General features: G+C 39.8%; 1 protein-coding gene across 1 annotated transcript in view; it reads left to right on the forward strand.

The window, feature by feature from the left end:
* Positions 1–46: 46 nt before the first annotated feature.
* tmem47 (transmembrane protein 47) overlaps positions 47–21,281 on the forward strand; it is a 55,129-nt gene continuing 33,894 nt past the window's right edge. Inside the window, exon 1 of the mRNA XM_003218915.4 lies at positions 47–705. Within this exon, the coding sequence (XP_003218963.1) occupies positions 480–705 (226 nt within the window). The 5' untranslated portion in view covers positions 47–479. The remainder of the gene's footprint in view (positions 706–21,281) is intronic.

The following is a 21,281-nucleotide window of genomic DNA, read 5'->3' on the forward strand; positions in this document are numbered from 1 at the left end:
TCCCAGCCCCGCCCCTCTCGTCCTCATAGGCTGGAATGCATTGCCCGGAGGCCCCGAGGGCTGAGCGCCGAGCCGGGCCAGAGGGAGGAGAGGAGAGGCGCCCTTCCCGCCGAGGAAGCTGCTTTTTTTGTGGGCTGGCCGCTGGGGTCTGGGGGAACCCTTCTTCCCGCCCTCCTTTTGCTGCCCCCCCCCCCAAGACCTGGGCGTGACGTGTGCGGGCCCTCCGCCGCTCCCCCGCCCCTTCCCCAGACGGCGAGGCGAGAGGGGAGGAGTGAGGTGCTGAGGCGGAGGAGGAGGAGAGCGGGGCTGCGCGAGCGGAGAAGTGGCGGCGTCGGCGGCGGGGAGGACGACGACTGGAGGGAGCTGCCCTCGCCTCCTGCCCTTCCCGCTCCTCTCCTTCCGTCAGCGCTGGTCGGCTGGCCCTCGGAAGCGCTCTCCGTCCCGTCTCTCTTGGCCCGAGAAGCCCCCGCCGCCCGCCCATGGCTTCAGCCACCAGCGGCATGGAGGAAGTGCGCGCCTCGGTGCTGACCCCGCTCAAGCTGGTGGGGCTGGTCTGCATCTTCCTGGCCTTGTGCCTGGACCTGGGCGCCGTGCTCAGCCCGGCCTGGGTCACGGCCGACCACCAGTCCTACCTCTCCCTCTGGGAGTCCTGCACCAAACTCGGCCAGTCCGACACCTGGCGCTGCAAGACTACCCTCAACAGCGGTGAGAGAGAGCCCCAGGCGCCGGAGGGGAAGGGGAGGGGAGAGAAAGGAAGGGGGAGGGGGCGCGACCTTGCCTTGCCTTCCCGCCGCCCCCGCTCAGCCATGGCTCTCTCTTCCTCCCACCCCCGTGGCCTCTTTTCTGACCCCACCCACTGCAGCAGCGCCCCCCCCCCCGGACCCCCTTTCCGAGGTTTGTCCCCCATCTCCCCGCATGAACCCCACTCATCTCCGCCCCCACCCACCCCGATCTTGCCCACTGGGGTCTGGAACCTGAGGGACCTTCCACTCCCGCCCTCGCCCCCTTTGCCAGCTGAGTGATAAATTTGCATCCTCATCTTCATCTCTTGCCTTTGTATTTATTTTTGTATTTTTGCTATCCTTGTACCAGATACTGACCCATGAGGAGAGACAGGTAACAATAATTATTACCGGGTTGGTGTGAGTTTTCCAGGCTGTATGGCCATGTTTCAGAAGCATTCTTTCCTGACGTTTCACCTGCATCCATGGCAGGCATCATCAGGCTGAATAAAATCTAACCTTATCGATTTTGAACTGGAATATATGGCAGTGTGGACTCTGATAACCCAGTTCAAAGCAAATATTGTGGGATTTTCTGCCTTGATATTCTGAGATATAGGGCTGTGCGGAAGGACCCTCAGAGGTAATGAGGTATGTTGGAAATGAGTCAAGTGGGGTTTATATATCTGTGGAATGTTCTGGGTGGGACTACTTGACTAGTTTCCAATATACCTCATTGCTTCTGAGGATGCCTGCCACAGATGCAGGTGAACGTGAGGAATAATGCTTCTGGAACATGGCCATACAGCCCAGAAAATTCACAGTAACACAGTGATTCCAGCCAGGAAAGCCCTTACCGCAATCATCCTCCATACTATCTCTTCCCCTTGCTCCTGTGCCTGCCCCCATCTCTTGTCCTTCATCCTACATCCCTTACCCTAAGTCTTTCTCCCATCCCTTGCCCCATATGCACTCCCTATCCCTTTACCTCACCTGTAATACTTTTCTCGCATGAGTCCACAAAGGTGTCCTGCCCTCCCTCCTAGGGAGCCAACCTTCTCCTGCTACTCACAGCAAGCACCCATTTTGCCCCCCTCCATCTACTCCTGACTGCTGCACCATTGTCCATGAAGGGTTATCTGGATGGGACTTCCCCAGCACCCTTCCTTCCTTATTCACCCACTCTGGCTTCACACCAGAGCACACCTATTTCAGAATTTCATTTTTAAAAGTCAGTTTTCTGGTCAGTTATCTCCTACTTTACTAGCCAGTCCTTCTCCTCGTCCCAGATTTCCTTTATTCATCCCCAAACCCATTCCTACGAGCATAAGAACGCTTTGTATACATCTCATGCTCTTCCTTCCCCAAACCCCATAAGCTTAAATCTCTAGTCTGCTGATCTGCATTCCGCTCTTCTCTGCCTTCTCCTCCTGCTCAGGCTGCATTGCTCTCTTTATGTCTGCCTGTATGTTCCCACTGTCTGGCCTTCCACCTCTTCATCTTTGTAACCAACAAATCAACATTGAAATGAGGCCTGTTTGACAGCAGGTGGTTTAGTGTACTTCTGTACACACACAAGGCACCCCATAATGCCCTTTTTTATCTGCTTTGGAAGCTAATCTATAGCAGAGATTGGAAAACAGTACTGGTTTTAGCTGAGCATTTTGAATGGGTGGCAATCTGGATTTCTGAATTTGTTTATCTGATTCAGAAAGCAGCTTGGATTTTGTCTGTTTTGGTGTGGTTATGATTCAGGGAGTAGCTGGTGGTAGTTGTTGGTTAGCTTAGTTCTCAGTCTCAAGCTTCATCTAGTAGAAAAGTTGTAGCTTTTCTATCGTAACTCTGAAGCTAACACTAGAAACAACATTCTTGTTTCACTCAATGCTTTAAAACATCGCTTATGCTCCCCTCTGCTGTCTCTGCTGAAAAATTTCCCAAGAAAACATACAGATCTCCCTTCTTTTTTCTCCTGTTTTGTAAAATGCCAGTGTGTGTATTTCTTGACATTTTTGAGGCAGCAGTTGGTTTCAATTCATGAATGAAAAAAAAATGAGCATTTGTCACTCCATATGGGTAAAATGATTTCAAAATCACACACCTTCCTATAGTGGGTGATACCCCAGTTTCCTCTATGTCCCTAAAAAGCCTTTTTGGAAATTGTTTTTTATTTTCCACTACTTGCTCTTATAAGCTCCTTTGGAAACATTTACAAGTTAAACTTGCAGCTCATGCCTACTAAGCCCCAAATCAGTTTTTGAATAATGGATTCATCTTTGTTTTTGTTTTTTTTAAATAGAAGAAATATCTTGTATTTTTGTTTTCATGTGCCTATTGTATAGTTTTGTGTGGGTATGGCTCATGTCTTTTATGAAACTGCTGTTCATTGTTCTTAGGGACCTTTGCTTTGGAACTACAGCAGAAGGTTTTCTTTCTTTTCTTTCTTTTTGTAGTTGTTATTACTCCATTAAGTAACATTTGGATTTTAGTGTGGTGTGCTTTCAATTGCCTATGTTTTTTTACTTTTTAAATACTAACTTCTTTGTTCAGTTACTAGGGAGTCAAGGCAAACTTTGTTGGAGAGCTTTATTTTTCTTCCCTCTGTCCCCTCTTTGGAATTTATGTAGGAATTTCAGCTTTGTCATGTCTCCTTAGCAACAAGGATCTTTTGCCCCTTTCTGTGTCTCCTAAAAAAAATATTCCCTTTATTGCATAGGTTTTTTTAGGTGGGTTGTATAAGGTTGGGGTGTGTGTGACCAGGTTTCAGTTATACCATCTCTTTTTGTTTTCTCTTTATTTCTTTAACTTCAAAAGTATTCTGCAAATGGGAGGAAAGAGGGGATAAGGTTGAATTGTGCATTTTAAAAAGTCTTAGTGATCTCTCTAATTGCTTCTGGCAATAATCTACCTTTTCTAATTTTTTAAAATAAAAATTTGAATGTGTTGTGGATTATTTATTGTTTCTAAGTTGGCCACTGCATTTTCAAATTATCAATAAACACGGAGAGTAAATACTCGCTTTCCTATTTCTTCAAGTCTCTTCATTTTAAGAAAGTCAGAGTGAGGTTCACATATGTTTGTTGTAAAAATAGTCTAGTTTCTAGTTTTACAAACTGTCAGGAAAGAATGCTGAGACTGTAAGAGGAAGATTTTTCCTTTCGTACTGTCTTGGCTGGGAAACAGGGTTTGAAAGCTGTCTTGAAATAGCTGTATCTGCATTGTTGATGCTTAAACACATGCCTGTCTTTTGATAGGAGCAAATTCAAAGCACAAACTGTCACAAGGTTCCCATTACACTTGTGAAATAATGGATTGGGCCCTTGATCCATCATGTGGTTTGCTTTCTGCTCTGAAGAGAACACTTTGTTGTTAAGAATCTGGTCTGTTTCATAAAACAGAATATTCCCATTTGAATACTCTATCTTCCCAGAACAGAATAGTCATATTCTGAGTTATCTGGATATTGAGGGTTTACTATGGAAGTCTTTCCACAGCAATTTTCCTCTACTGCTGTCATTTTAATGAAATTGATGAAAGAGGAAAAATTATAGCACAAGGCACTTTCTCCCAATGTCTTAAAATATTTGTTTCATTGTCCCTTGAAGGAGAGCACCTTAAGTGGCACTATCAAGGACAGGCAAACACCAAAGCCTGCTAAAGCATATCCAAGGTTTAATTAAAAACCTTTGTCTTAATTAGACTTTAGGCCCCGGCTGCTCTCAGGGAGGGCAAATCCAGCTGCATTTGCAGCAGAGAATGTCCTCTGAGTGTTTAGATCAATTGTACCAGAAAATAGCCTCTTTGTCCAGTTTTGCTAATGGCCAGCATATCCCTTGTTAACTGAACAGTATGCTTTAGTCTTGCAGGTTTTTCTGTAATGCTGAGCATCAATATGTTCTGCTAACACTGCTAATACTAAAGTGGGAAAGAGGTTTGGGCATGTATTTTAAATATTTCAGGAGAATATTTCAGGAGAATATAGGCATATTATAGTTGCTTGGAACAAGCTTAACAGGCAGTTGTTGTCCATCTTTACAAATAATCTGATAAATAATTAAAGATATATATTTTCATACACAGTTTTAAGAGAAAAAACAAGTGTTTTCAGCTAAGCTTGCACATCCTTTCCCTTCAGAATAATTCCCTTGATTTCTGTGGAACAACACTGTATTGAGACTGTGATGGATCATCTCTTAACCTGTTTTTGGTTGTTGAGATAGATATTAGGCTATTAAATATAGCCATTTGGTTCAGTCATACATCAGAGTTGTATGTGAATTTTTATGGGATTTAACATGTAAAGAATGTGGTAAGTGTCCATGACATACTTGCATAATATTCCTGAGGCCCATATTGTTGGATCTTATGTTTCTGAATTATGTTCGGCATCCTATAATGCATATCAGCCATAACATATTTGGATTATTTAATTAAATGATAGCTTGACCTTGGGAGAACACATTTGGGCTAAAACATTCACAGATATATTTATATCCAAAGCTTTATGGGAGTTTCTGATGATGTACTGAAAGGAACATGATGTATAAATAAACAGTATTCCATTCTTATAATTACTGGGTTTTCCTGCTCTGGTGAACTGCATTGCAATGTTTATTTAATATTCAGATTTATGAACAATAGGTTTCTTATAACCTCAGGTAAAATTATCTATCTGCCTGTCTAATCTCTAATCTCTAAATGTAGGATTGAAAAATCTTAGTGCAAGACAAATCCCACAACGTGAATTGCTCTCTTAAAGATAAAATAATGGACGGTTCTGGTTTTAAGTATATATTCAATTTTCACCTTGGTTTTTAACAGTCACACTTGACATGCTTGCTTATTTTGCATGAGAACAGTTGTTCTAAAGCAAAATTGACAGCTCAAAAGGAGGTCCCTCCTGGGAATATGTAGATCATGGCTTTCACTGACTTGATAGTGATGGATATTTGCAAATAGCTCAGCAAGACTGGTAGTCACAACACACTGTTCTTTCTCTGCTTACTGGAAATCTCACAACCAATGTAAATGGTCTTTTATTGAAACTGAAATATGGTGGTTACATGGAATGGAAAAATAATAGCGAATGCTGTGTTTTTTTGTTTTTGTTTTAAAAAAACCTTTAACACGCAAACTGCCCAACAAGCCACATAAAAATCATGCCTCATACTTAGACATTAAAAGATGGATTTTAAAGAAGATTTTCTTTGGCATATTTTCTCAAGTAACTAATTGTGATATATTTGGATGAAAATAATTTAAGCATTGTCTCCTTAGTAGTGGAAATAAATAATTTTTGCAACTTCAGGATGCCTATTCACATGATCCAATTAAGCGAGCTCAAGTTACCTTTGGGTTTGTGAGTAGAGTATGATCCCTGCAACCATGGGGAGTGTGTTCCATGACCACTCCCCCACAAATACTTGAAACTATGGATAATAGCAAACCTTGTTTTCTTTTTCTTCTTCTTCTTTTTACTTTATTTGGCCTGATGGCATACCATAAAATCATACTGAAGATCCTAGATAGGTCCACAAACACTTCTGGGGGAGGAGTTGGAATATGGGCAAGTCAAATTGTGAATATCAAATCCTTAGATATGGGAAACATATTGTATGTTCCTATCTGAGAAGGATATTTATGTTATGTGTAAAATCTGGTGATACATTAATAGTCCAGACAGTCAAACCATTGAATAAATAGAAAAAGGTGCTCAACAGCAGATTTAAAAACAAATGAAAAAGCCCCTGGTTTTTGTTCAATAATAGCATAGATCCAACATAATTAAATGTGGATATGGATCTTTTCCAAATTCATCAGAGCTGTACTGCTTCATATGAAAATCTGTATCAAAGATTTTGTGACAGAAAATAATTGAGGTTTCCACTCAGTACCTCCATGACAAATCTGAAAGGGTGATTTACATGTGGCAGAAGAGGCTTTGCCAGTTTCCATATTTGGATAAGTTTTTGCTAGATAGGAAAAGTGTTTCTGCATCTCATATCAGAAGCCCTGGAAAAAAATGACTGTATATATTGCTCTGATACTAAGGCCCCTTCCACACAGCTGTATACAATCCCACGTTATCTGCTTTGAACTGGATTATATGGAAGTGTGGACTCAGATAACCCAGTTCAAAGCAGATATTGTGGATTATCTGCCTTGATATTCTGGGTTATATATGTGTGTGGAAGGGCCCTTAGTTGTTCAAGTCCCAACCCCTATGTCAGTGTTTCATCCTGCAAGGAACTTCCCTTAGCCAATAGGAATAGCATCAATGTTCCTACATATATCTAGTGAAAGAAGATCAATGGAGCCAGATCCAATTAAAAACAAATTTGTGGACTCCTCTGGGGGAGTTAAGAATTTTCTAAGACAGGGAAGGCCTTTAGCAGAGCACCAACACTAATATTAAAAACACCCAACAACTTCTGTTACATTATGGCTTTATGTGTCAGCACATTAGGACTTAGTGGAATCAATAAATGTATAAATGTTCCCATCTGCATGTATGATGTCAGGTAGCAACTTGCATAACTTAGAAACTTTCTGCTGTCTTCTGCGTGTTCCGTTCTGCGAGGTCAATCAAATTAGGTTTTTGGGGTTGTTTTTTTTTTTTGCAAATCTCTGAGACAGCATGGTGTAGTGGTTTAAGCACTGGAGACTAGGGTTCAAATATGTGCTCAGCCATGGAAATCCACTGGGTACCCTGGGTAAGTCATGCTTTCAATAGGAGGCAAAGGTGCAGTTCCTCTGAACAAATCTTGTCCCCCTTGAAAAATCTCCACACAGTCACTTAGGGTCATCATAAATCAGGAAACTTGAAGGCTCACACAACAAATACCAATGATGACTAATGACAGCTGAGAAAGAGAAAAGGAAAGGGTTGTTGTATGTTTTCCAGGCTGTATGGCCATGTTCCAGAAGTAATCTCTCCTGATGTTTCGCCCACATGTATGGCAGTCATCCTCAGAGGTTGTGAGGTATGGAGAAACTAAGCAAGGAAGGTTTATATATATCTGTGGAAAGTCCAGGGTGAGAAAAGAACTCTTGTCAGTTGGAGGCCAGTGTGAATATTGTAGTTAATCACCTTAATTAGAATTGAATAGCCTCACCTCCTGGCTTATTCCTGCCTGGAGGCATCCTTTGTTCAGAGTCGTTAGCTGCTCCTGGTTGATTCATGTCTGGAACTCCTCTGTTTTCATGTGGACAACTTCAACAGAAAAGAGGAAACCATGAAACTGAACAAAATCTGGCTACCAGTATTAAAAAAACTCAAAAATCAGAACAGTAAATAAGAAGCAACACTCTGAAAACAGAGGAGTTCCAAACATGAATCAACCAAGGACTTTCCACAGATATATATATACTTTCCTTGCTTAGTTTCTCCATACCTCACAACCTCTGAGGATGCCTGCCATAGATGTGGGCGAAACGTCAGGAGAGAATACTTCTGGAACATGGCCATACAGCCCGGAAAACATACAACAACCCTGTGATCCCGGCCATGAAAGCCTTCGACAACACAGAAAAGGAAAGGACAATAGAGATTATATGAGTGCACACATCTACAGAGGTGAAACCAGTGCTTGCCATCTTCTGTTGCTCGTCATCATTAAATAAAGCATTATTATCCAGGTTACTTTAATTAAGATATGAAAGGAAAATGCAAGCATACTTCTCTTTTTGATATACAGAAATAGGAGCAGATGGACAGTTACTATCCAAATCCAAAGAGCGGTCAACCCCCCTGTTCAAGCAGCTCCACTGGCTGCCGATAATATTCCGGGTCCAATTCAAGGTGCAGGTTATTACCTATAAAGCTCTAAACGGTTCGGGACCTGCCTATCTTCGTGACCGCGTCGTCCCCTATGAACCCACCCGATCGCTGAGATCCTCCGGGGAGGCCCTCCTCTCACTTCCACCCCTCTCACAACTGCGTTTGGTGGGGACAAGAGAGAGGGCCTTCTCGGCCGTGGCCCCCCGACTCTGGAACTCCCTCCCCAGGGAGATTAGGTTGGCTCCCTCTCTACCTTCCTTCAGGAAGCAACTGAAGACTTGGATGTTTCAGCAGGCCTTCGGAGATAGTCATTAATTAATCAGCCCCAGTGGGTTTTTAATAATTTATCCTGTTTTTATTATGGTCTTACCATTTATGTGTTTTAAATGAAATTTTTATCTTGTATTGTTGTTTATATTGATATATTGTATTATTGTTTCATCTTTTTATATTGTGATTGTATTGTGTTGCTTATATTTTGTTCTTATGTTGTTTGAGCCACTGCCCCATGTAAGCCGCCCCGAGTCCCCGTGGGGAGATGGTGGCGGGATATAAATAAAGTTTTATTATTATTATTTATAAAGAGTCTCCTTCCCTTAAAACCTGTCTGTTATACAGACATTTCCTATGATATCATTTATATATCACCTTTCCCTAAAAACCAGGACTCAACGTGGTTTATAAGTGTATCACTATATTGGATAGATATACAAGATGTTTAAATTACAGTGCATTTTTAAAGCTCAGAATAAAACTTCAGTGTTGTATATTCTAAATTAATTTATCTTGTTCTAACTGCTTTTGTGTATTGCAGCATTTAAAATTTTAATGCCTACTACTCCTTTAAATACGTTTTAATTGGGCTTGTGGAGCTTAAATGATGCTTTTACTGCTAGTGATAATATAAGTAGCCTAAATATTTCATGAGGTTTATGCTTAGAACCAAGTGAACTGTAACCTTAACTTGTAGTCTGTTGATGCCTGTTGAAAAAATGATGCAGTAGGACTCCTATTCATAATCTAGGGGAGTAAGGATGCATTATTTTATGAAATATTATTTTCTTCACTAATAGAAAGAGTGGCAATTACTGGATTAATGTCAAAATGTACAGCAGTAACAGGTGGCATTCTACAATAATCCCATCAGTTCAGTGTCAGCATAATGTAGTGAAAAAAGTGCATATATGAACCTAAAGGACACAATCCAGTTGAAGATGGTGCTTCTAGAGTTCACTGATTTTGATGGGAGAAGTAGTCATGTGATTTACATTCTGTTGAAATCAGTGAGATATAATGTCCTTTCCTTTGGCTGGTCTGTTCTTCAGCATGATTATAAAACTTTAAGCAGTGCAGCAAATGATACAAAGTATAAAATGAAATAATGTTGCGTAAGTAATAAGAACATTAATTTAAATATAATAGGAAAGAACCGGATACACCATAGAGTTTTGTTTGAATACATCTACTTCTGTGACCCAGGATTCCACTCTGGATTTTAGCCTGAACTTTCAAGAATCTATCCAATATGGAACCCTGGGAACATCTGCATGACATAATGCAGTGTGACACATCTTTACGTGTCAAGGCTCAATGTTGTGAAACATGGGAGTTGTACTTTTACAAGGACTTTGACCTTCTTTACCAAATAGTGCCAATGTCTATCCCAAAATTTCATAGCACTGAGCCATGGCAGTTTAAATGGTATCAAACTGCATTAATTCTGCATTAGCAGTCCCTGTCTCCAGGAGGTTCAACATCTTGGATAGATCTTCTAAATTTTGATCTAAATCCTGGAACAAATGTATTGCCTTGATGAGATGCTACAAATCATGTAAAAGAGATCACTCTCTTTTGTACAGTGGATTCTGATGCTTCTGACATCAGACTACTGTGCGGTCTTGTCTGATACAATGTGCAAATAAAAAAATAATGAGAAATCAAATTACTTTCTGTGAAACTGATTGTATGGAGAAGGTTCCACATATGTAAGGGGCGGCAGGGCTGTGCTGCTATTCTAGCCAACACTGCTGAGCAAGCTGTTTGGCCGCAACTCTTCAAAGATCACTGGCTGGATATGGATTTTTGAACAGTGGAATGTCAATACATATAGAAACCTTCATGGATGTATTCCCCACTCAGACACAACTATGCATAGTGCCTGGACCATTAGGGGATAAGTACAGGGAGCTAAAGAGCATAATAATGGATGTTTATGGTGATCATCATCATCATCGAGCTAGTGGTCTTCCTACTTCTACTGATGGAGTCCACTTTACAGAGATAAGATGTGAAGGGGATTTGAGACTTCGGATTGTAGAAACTAAATATGTGTCAAAAGTCAGATGCCAATAAGAGAGCAAAACAGAGTTTATTAAAGCAAATGTCCAAAAATAGCTCAACAAACACAAAAAGGCTTAAAACACTTAACTTTCAGTGTTATTAAGCAGATTGAGCGAGAAAAAACCCCAAAAACAAAGACTGGCAAATAATCTGGATTAACTAGAGATATAATCCGGATTAAATTTAGAGTCCTAGAACTTGACTCAAGAGTTCACAATGGGCCGAAAAATGAGGGCAAAATCTAAGACAAGCAGTATTGAAGCCCACAAACCCTTCCCAAAACTTAAACATTCAAAAGGAGTTCAAAACCAAACAAATGCCCAAACTGGGCTAAAGGACTCTCAGTTAAGAGCAAACAAGCCAGCGGAACAGCAACCGCTGCAGGAACACACGCCAAACCAGGGGCGGAGCAGGAAAGCGTCGTTGAGCCGGTCCGGAGTCGGAATAAGCCAGCAGCATTAAGCCATTGTAGAAGCAAACGCCAAGCCAGGAGTTAAAGGGGCAGAGCGAGAAAGCGTCGTCAAGCCGGTCCGGAGTCGGGATGAGCAGTCAGGCAGCCACCGAGTAGAGAATGATGCTAAACCACGATTTGAGAGCGAAGAGCAAAGCCGAGTCGAGTTCCATTCCAAGGTCCGAGAGGTTGAAGTCATCCAAGAAGGTCACAACACGAAATGGCTCAGAGAGCCAAAGCAACAAGGGTGAACAGCAGCTAATACAAAATAGTAATAACAGCGCAGTCCAGGAAAACCCACACAATTCCAGCCCTCCGTTGCAAAATAACCCAGATTAAACTTACATCCTTTGCAAAGTCCCAGTCCAGTCTTCAGTAACACACACAGGAAACCCAATGGCGCCCAGCAACACCTTGCCATACCCAAGATATAATGGCCAAACAACCCCAATATATCCAAGTCTCCCTGGGCTTCCAAACTATCCACACCCAAAGGGCAGGTGTCTCAACTTCTTAATCTGAATCAGAACTCCACACAGCCAATGCCCTTAGGTCAGGTGTTCCGAATTCCTCATCAGAGTCCCAATCATCCTACCCATGCCCAACTCTATCCACACCTGTGGACCCCCTCTCACTCCTCCAAGCAGACCACGTGGGATCTGCTTCTGAAGACACCCAAGCTTCCCCAGCATCAGCAGCATCCATGGGCCCCGATTCTTCCCCAAGCATCTCCGGTGCCCGTGCCCAGTCCGTGTCCGGTTCCTCTATTAATACCTGTTCCCCAGCATCCATTTCCTCTTCTAGATCCCCATCTGAATCCTCAGAAGACTCCCCATCAGTCTCCCTGACCCTCTTCCTAAACAAATCCTCCAACGAGCGCTCCTCGCGAGGGTTTTTCCTTCCTCTTCTGATCCCACCACTATCATCCACAGTCTCTGAAGGTGCATTCACAACAATATGTCTCTGCCTTTAGAGAATGATGTATTTACCTTGCAGAAAAAGCCTCACTGGTCCAGACTCGAGGATTGGCACTGGTAGCTTTTCACCTAAAGAAACTGAAACAAATACACATAGGGCATCTTGCTAACAAATCTCCTTGTGTTATATGTCATTTGGCCCTCAGCCACAGGTTGTAATGAAACTGTGTCTCTCTGTACCTCAAGTAGAGAACTGTGGCCACTTTAAATCACCAGTGTTTTGAGAAAGATACAAGTAATCCAAAGAGGATTTAAAGAAAAATAAGAAGGATTAGGAAGCATTTGGGCAGAATGGCATATAGAGTTGCCAACAGGCTAAGAAAGAACTGAACAGCAACCAAGCCAGTCTTGTGCATCCATGTGCCTTTTAATATCAGTTTGATGTGCAAGACTCAGCAGGTGAAACTTTTCAGATCAAACAGCTGCTAAAGACATACCTGAAGGGTTAGTTCAGAAGCTGCCAGCCCTAACAGCACATGAATATATAACAATAGTTTTTGTTATCTGAAAGACCAGTGTAAAGAAGAAAAAGAGTGATGTTTCACCAGAGTTAATAAAAAATACAACAATCAAACTTTGGTTTATTATTCATAAAGTTAAATGCATATTAAGCCCCATTAATTTCAGTGGGCATATTAAGGACAAGGCTTCCTGATTTAAATCATTAGAGCTGGAAAATGCTTAAATTAAATTGTATCCAAACTTACTACAGTAGAGTCTCACTTATCCAACACTCGCTTATCCAACGTTCTGGATTATCCAACGCATTTTTGTAGTCAATGTTTTCAATATATCGTGATATTTTGGTGCTAAATTCGTAAATACAGTAATTACTACATAGCATTACTGCGCATTGAACTACTTTTTCTGTCAAATTTGTTGTATAACATGATGTTTTGGTGCTTAATTTGTAAAATCATAACCTAATTTGATGTTTAATAGGCTTTTCCTTAATCTCTCCTTATTATCCAACATATTCGCTTATCCAACGTTCTGCCGGCCCGTTTATGTTGGATAAGTGAGACTCTACTGTATCTGAAAGAACAGTTTATACTGGAATGAAATCTTGTTTTCTGTACAAAACTACCACACCATGTTGTTGCCAGAATATGGTAACTGACGTTTTCCTTATCATTTTTTCACATTTTTGAATATGCTTTTCATTTCTGTACATCACTAAGCAATCATTCAATATGATTCAGTTTTTGAAATGAAAACTTAATGATTCTGGCCTGGTTGCAGCACTATGCCATATAATACATGCCAGTGGTAACTTTAAATCTTTTGCCTCTGATTTTGAGAACCAAATACAGTAGAGTCTCACTTATCCAACACTCACTTATCCAATGTTCCAACGCATTTCCAACGCATTTTTGTAGTCAATGTTTTCAATACATCGTGATATTTTGGTGCTAAATTCGTAAATATAGTAATTACTACATAGCATTACTGTGTATTGAACTACTTTTTCTGTCAAATTTGTGGTATAACATGATGTTTTGGTGCTTAATTTGTAAAATCATAACTTAATTTGATGTTTAATAGGCTTTTCCTTAATTTCTCCTTATTATCCAACATATTTACTTATCCAACGTTCTGCCGGCCCATTTACGTTGGATAAGCGAGACTCTACTGTAAGTGTAGTTTTTTTTAAAACAACAACAGCAGCTTAATTTCAAGTTTTGGATAATCAATTAAAATAAAATAAATGAGTAAAAGATTTCGACATTATAATTCTGATGTGATAGACGTATCCTTAATGTCTCTTCTGTTGCATATGGCTACTTAACTATTAGTCATAATGCTTCCTTACTTACATATGTACATTTGGCAAAGCATATATCTTGAAATGTCAAGTTTTTTTATTATCATTTGTGATACACACACACACACACGAGTGATTGATGTGATTGAGCTTTTTAATCTTGGCATAGCTTAATCTTGCCTTTTTCATCCTAGCAAGGAGTATCTGCAACAGCATGGCTACAAAAATCTAAGCTGGAAATGAGTAAGAGCAGAAGAATTCAGACATTAACAAGAGCAGCAATATATTTCCAACGGCATAGCAGTATGATAACTCAAAATAGCTGAAAGTGGATAATACAGAAGTCAGAAGAATGATGGGAGCAAAACTGTTCAAACTTCATTGGTCAGTCTTACAAAAATGAATGCAGAGCTGCAAAGCATGTGTGGGAAAGTCAACATCCAAAACAGAGGACACAGCTTTGGAAGCAATGTACTAATTTGCACCAAAAAGCAATCAGAAAGGCAGGCCTTTGCCATATTTTTTCATAGTCAAACAAAGTATAAAACATTGGTAGTAAAAACCAGTCTTTTGAATTCAGTAGAAGCATAGTCACTAAGCATAGTAGTTCAGGCCAAGAATTTATAATAAAACATACAAGAAAGCACACCTAAAATGACTCTAGATAAGGAAAAAAACTGTATGAAAAGTGTGAATCAAATAAAAAACCCAAATCTTTAAATGCAAAATGTCATTTATAATATAGCATTGTGTTACAAGCAATGGTCCAATACATGGCCAACTCAACTTCTAATTAAAAATGTGAATTGGCATATGGGATCCAGGACTCACTAGCCTGAATGGCTAAAGCACAAAGAAATAAATGTACATTTGCCAACATCTGAACAGCAAGTTAAGATAAAGATGAAAAGTGGAATAGTTGAGGAAAGACAAAATTCTTACTTAATGAAAGCCATAAAAGGCATTAAATTTGCTCACCAAAATACTGTCCTCTCTTTTTTTCCAGAAATCATTACCATTTGACCATGGGAAGCATTAGTGAAGGGAGTATTCAAGGTAATTGCATTGATTGTGTGGATGTAGTCATTACTCAGTTTGAGGTACCTTTTTATATACCATTTTAAAAATCTTCTTTTGGATGAACCGAGTCAACATTTAAAAATAAATGTACTCTGGTATTATAGAGAAATCACACCCTCAAGAAAAGGAAATAATTTGACTCAGCTTCCAACAGTAATTTGACCAAAGGGCATCCGGCTAACTCTAAGCTTCTATCTATGGGAGAGAGTGGGCAGTGGCAGAGAAAGCAAGTGGGCAAAGGCAGAGCGCAGGTGCAAAGGGGAGCATAGATTACTGTGAAAAAGCACTGTAGGAGTAAGAAATTCAGCATGATGTTTAGAATCTGATAATAAAGTGGCACAGAAGCTGTGATCCTTTGCTTTGGTTATATGAATTTGTGAATTTACAGGGAAGGACGTTTTTGTTTCTTGATCATGGAAAAAATACCTTTTACCACTATGGAGAATATAGGCCAATTTGAGCTGTACTTTCAATTTAACTGCACATTTGCCTCAATGCAGAAGCAGGATGGGAACCTGTGGTGGTGGCAATAGATGCACACAGACTGGTATCAGGTTTCATGAGCAAACATTAAGCGTGACATACTTCATTTGAAATCATGTTTTAAGTTTTGCTGCACTTTTACTAAAATGTTTCAGTTCAGGTTCCAAAGATTAGATACATTGTTTCAAGTCAGGTTATAGATTATGATACAAAAAGATTGTGGGCAGTGGAAAACCAGAGCTTGGAATTCCATTATCCAGTAGCAAATATTAAGTTACTGCAGTTGTAACTTAATGATGCATGACTTCACTCCTTTTGTGGTACAGTGTTAACCTTTTAGTGACCTTCATAGATATGTGGGGTATGTTCACTCTAAATAGTGGAGGAGGAATATAACATATGATTGTTGAAGTTCCAGTGTGGTGAATGGGAGCAGAGTGGCTTGTATTATTCAAGATTTTTGTTTGTTTAAAAAGTAACTAATTTGGTTACTTTTGAAAAAATGAGTTACTAAAGAGTGGTTTAAATAAACTGCAGACATAACAACAACAACAACAACAACAACAACATTTAATTTATACCCCATCACCATCTCCCCGAAGGGACTTGAGGTGGCTCACAAAAAGCTCACTATAGTGCCACGACAAAATAACATACATTTACATAAACAACATACACTAACTACTTGTGATTACCAATGTATCAGTTTTGTTTAAAATACAACATTTTAAAGTTTGAAGCCTTTTTAGGTAGAAAAATCTATTAGGCCAGATTTTGTTTACTACTTCAGACTATCAGGGTGAGGTCATTTTTAATTTTGTGGGATTAATGCAGTTTGATACCACTTTAACTGCACTGGCTTAATTCTTTGGAATCTTGAGAGTTGCAGTTTTATGAGGCACCATTCTTGAGCAGAGAAGGCGAAAGACTTTGTTGAATTACAAGTATCATTTCATAGCATTGAGCCATGGCAGTTACAGAGGTGTCAAACTGCATCAATTCTACCATGTGAATTTACACTCCGTTAGAAAATTTGTTGCCACACACAAAAACAGAACCTCTCTTGCACCATTTCATTTTGCTCTGGTGAAGCACTCAGAAGAGATGGCACACACACAAGAGTTTCAGAGAGCCATTATTTGTCATTATTTGGATCCTGTAGTCAACAAGTAAGATCTGCAACCAAATGTGGCAAATGTGGATTGTTCTTGGCTTTTTGTTTCAACCCATCATGTCATTCCCCAGGATAGTCCATTCCATGCCAGTTATCACCAGTGGTTTGTGGCTGTTGGCCATGAAAGGTTCTTATTGAGCTTCTTAGGGTTTCATAACTCACATGAAAGCACACACACAAACCTTTGCAAACTGCAGGGGTTTAAAAAAACTTTCCTCTTTTATTTTGGCTTCATAAGCCAATTATAGAGAGATGTTACGTATATATTTCCAGGTAAAAACTGAAGCACACTATAGATATATTTACTATATATTATTTTGTTGCCTCTTAATGTTTTTACCACTCTTTATGGATATTCACTTAATGTGCAATCTGTATGTTGAATGGAACTACAGTTTCTTTATTGTATTTTTGATGTAGCACTTAAAGAGAAAATGTATGTTCCTAAGAAATCAACTTCTGAGATACAGAAAATACATAAAATGCTTTTGAAAAATGATATTTCACCCACATGAAATAGCGATAGCAATGCTCTTTTAAATTGTAGAGGTATGCTGAATCTAGCATTCAGGAAAGATTTGCAAGTACTGTGGTCAGACATGCGTAGAGTATACATTAGAATCAGGAGGGGACTACTTAAAAAAATATGAAATCTATGTTAGTCATGAGTCTTGCCCCCAAATCAGTGAACATTTGTATTCACACAACTGTGGTGTGCATGTTTATTCAAAAGTACATGTCTGTTCAAAAATAAGTTGTATTCGTTTAAATCTTGCCTTTCTTGTAATAAGGGGACTTAAGGCAACTAACAATATATTTGAAGTAATTAAAAACCCTGCAATGATTAAAGTATACGATTTAAAAACAATTAATGTATAAAGTTTAACAACTTACACATTAAATGTATTGATTATCTCAAGTCTATATATGGACCCCAAAAACAGAACCACACAGTTTTAAAAGCCCAACCTTAGTCAGTTTATAAAATTCTGATAATACAGAAATGTTTTCTTCTGCCAATGGAAGAAGGGCAAACGGAGGACCATCCTGGCCTCTCTTGGGAGAGAGTTCCAGATTCTGAGAGTAACCACTGAGAAGGCCCTCTTTTGTGCCATTGGTTTCAGTGGAGGTTGTTTCCAAATTGTGAGTAGAATTGTAGCTTAGTATTATTTGCTAAAAGTATACAAACTCTTAGAGGAAATAAATGTCTTACAAAAGCCTCTTTAGGTGTTGAAGCCAAATGCCTCTAGGCGTAGAGTGTATTGACCCCAAAGAAGAACCTTCATCTCTACCTTAGGGCTTTTAATGTCATCATATGCACCTTCAGTTCAGTCAGAAAATTATTTTAAGACAGGCATATGTTCTTTATATAGTGTTCAATTTTACATTAGCTGCAGCTTCTGATTCTTCTTTTTTAAAAATACTTTTTATTTCTTTTTCACACATAGACAAAAATATACATAAATAAAATCACTCTGATTCTTCTTCAAGGGCAGCCTAATGTAATCAGATGGTTACCAGTGCATGGTAGATGCTGCACCAGTCTAAGCTAGTGCCAACCACTTTGAACCATAGAGCCCACTTGGGCGTTCCAGGACAGAGATGGATCTAGGAACACTTCCAAGCTGTTCCTTCAGAGGAAGTGCAACCTATCTAACCTAGGCTGTTTGTCCAATTCCCAGACTACAAATTCCTAGAATTACCAATTCACAGAGCCTCTTTCTTACTGTGATTCAGCTTATTAGCCCCCATCCAGCCCATTACAGCATCCAGGCACTTGTATAGGACTTGCACAATCCCAGCTGATTCCAGTGACAAAGAGAAATAGAGCAGGGAGTCATCAGCATACTGATGGCATTCCACCAAATGCTTTTATAATCACCACCAGAGATTTTATGTCGATAGGAAACAGTATTACCTAAAAGCATTTCAGTAATCCAAGTATAATGTTACAACACCTGCACCACTGTTGCTAAAATATCACTGTAGGATTATTTGTTTAGAGTTTTCCAATGACAAACATAAGTATACTTCTGAAATTGGAATAACAAGCATTATCCTTTATACTGATGTGTCAAATTTGGAAAATAAATGTAATAATAATAAAATAATAATTTTACAGTAATTTTTATGTATTTTCAAAAGACTCAATTTGGGACCTATGTTACAGTGGACATAGTATTGTGTGTTGATGTAGAATACCCTAATCTAATCTCGTGCTCATTTCAGCATAATGATATTTGTATTACTGAATAAGAGCTGAAGTCATGGTTATCTGCTTCTTTGCATGTTTACATCATGGTACAATGTAGATACACTGACCAATTGCAGCAAACACATTGTCAGAGTTGTGATTATTTGTGATCTTTGTACATTATGAAATGAGCAGAAATCAGTCATTATATACACAGTACCTCGCTTACCATCTAATAACCTATTTCAGATTGTGCTCAAAAATATTGGTCCAAGTTTAGAGAAAGTTAATGGTATTTAGGCCCAACTGAAAACAACTAAGGGCCCTTCCAGATAGCCTCATAATCTGGAACAAAGAAGTGGGGCAAAAATTTGTGGTACCTGAAAGTAAGTCCAAATACAGATCTGTCAATCCTGCTAAATAGTCCCCTGGTGTCCTGAAAGGTTTGTTTGTAGCAGATTTTAGAAATCCGCAAAATGTACATGTGACATTCACTGGAAGTTTTCTTTTAACTTTTTATTGATTCTCTGAGATGCGCTGGATCTCATAAGCGCTGATCTAGATATATGAAGGTTTAAACAAGCAGATTTCTTGTCATTATCTCTATTCACCCTCCTGCTACTTTTACGTTTACCCTTTTAAACCCTGCCTCTCTTTGGGGTCACTTGCCTGCCGTGCTGGTGCAAATTCAAGCTCTGTTTAATTTCATAAATATGAGAACAAAGAAATGGTTGAAGAGAGTTGTCATGGGAATCGCTTTCCATTTGTGCTTCCATTTAGCCATCTGTGTGTCCGTGGCTCCGTCTGTTTACAGCCCTCATCAGCTGTTTCGGGATTTTTAAATGTGCACATGCACTGGAGCAGTCCATACCAGTAAATCACAATGAAGTCACATGTTTTTTGTGAGTGCAGGGATATACAGTGATGCAAATATGCACATTTTTTAAAAATCTTGGATTTTAAGCATTCCCTTTCAACCCATGTTTTGCAGCTGATTATGCAATTCAGTGCACATTTTCAGCAAATGTTATCTAGCCACCCCCATTCTTTAATCCTGGCTTTCTTCCAATTTTAGGGCCTGTTCCATGCAGTTCTAAGCTAGTTTCAAACTGTGGCAGCCAGACAAGAAACCCCAACAAAAGCACACACACATATAAAAGCCTTTAATGTGCATCAGTACTCAGTGGTTTGTGTAACCATCATTCAAGCCTCGAACTGGTTCCAAGATTTCCAATGTAATAATTTACACAGCAACCACTTTTTTCAATACCAGTTTGAAACTGGATTAAATGGTCAATGTAGGTGGGACCTTATATGTAACTAATTTATGTGCAATTAATTTCACTGGGATTTGGCTCTTTGTGGATGAAATGTACATCAACAAGCATGTGGACAATTTCAACAGAAAGGAGAAAGCTATGAAAATGAACAAAATCTGGCTACCAGTATTAAAAGACTCTAAAATCTGGACAGCAAATAAAGAACAACAATCTGAAAACAGGGGAATTCCAGACATGAAACAATCCGCACCAGTTAACACCTCCCAACAAAGGATTCCTCCAGGCAGGAATCAGCCAGACCTTGAAGATGCAAGGCTTTTCCATTCTAATCAAGGTGATTAATTGGAACATTCACACCTGCCTTCAACAGGACAAGTGTTCTTTCTCCCACCCTGGACCTTCCACAGATATCTAAACCTCCCTTGTCTAGTTTCCAACAAACCTCACCATCTCTGAGAATGCCTGCCATAGATGTGAGTGAAATGTCAGGAGAGAATGCTTCTGGAACATGGCCATACAGCTCAGAATACTCACAGCATCCCAGTGTACCTCTTTATCTCATCTAGCTCACAAGATCATTTTAAGGGGACATAGCAATAGTAAAGAAACATGTTACAGATTACTGTAGTTCATGTTACATGGAGTTACCTCTGAAACTTGCTCAAAAGTGTCAGTTTGAACAAAATATCAGTGTTGCTTGGTGTGGAACATGGATCATATCTTGTGAGTTTTAAAACCTTAGTGTTGGCTCCTAGTCCATTTCCAGGTACTATCAAAATTAATTTGGGAGTGTCTTTTCATTATCAAAGGCCCCTTCCACCAGGGCCATAGCCAGAAAAAAAGTGGGGTTTTTTATTTTTGGGGGGGGGGGGGGGGGTTTGAACCCTTAACCCCCCCCCCCCCCCCGGCTACAGACCTGTCAATATCTGCTTGAGACAGTGCCTGGAGGGACTCTTAATCTTTTGCATCTCATAGACTTAGCATGGGGATTTGGTTAACCAGTTAAAATTCACGAGTAAACCAGGGTTTTTTTAACCT

The sequence above is a fragment of the Anolis carolinensis genome, chromosome 3 (genome assembly GCF_035594765.1).
Source record: "Anolis carolinensis isolate JA03-04 chromosome 3, rAnoCar3.1.pri, whole genome shotgun sequence".
In the NCBI taxonomy this organism is placed as follows: domain Eukaryota; kingdom Metazoa; phylum Chordata; class Lepidosauria; order Squamata; family Dactyloidae; genus Anolis; species Anolis carolinensis.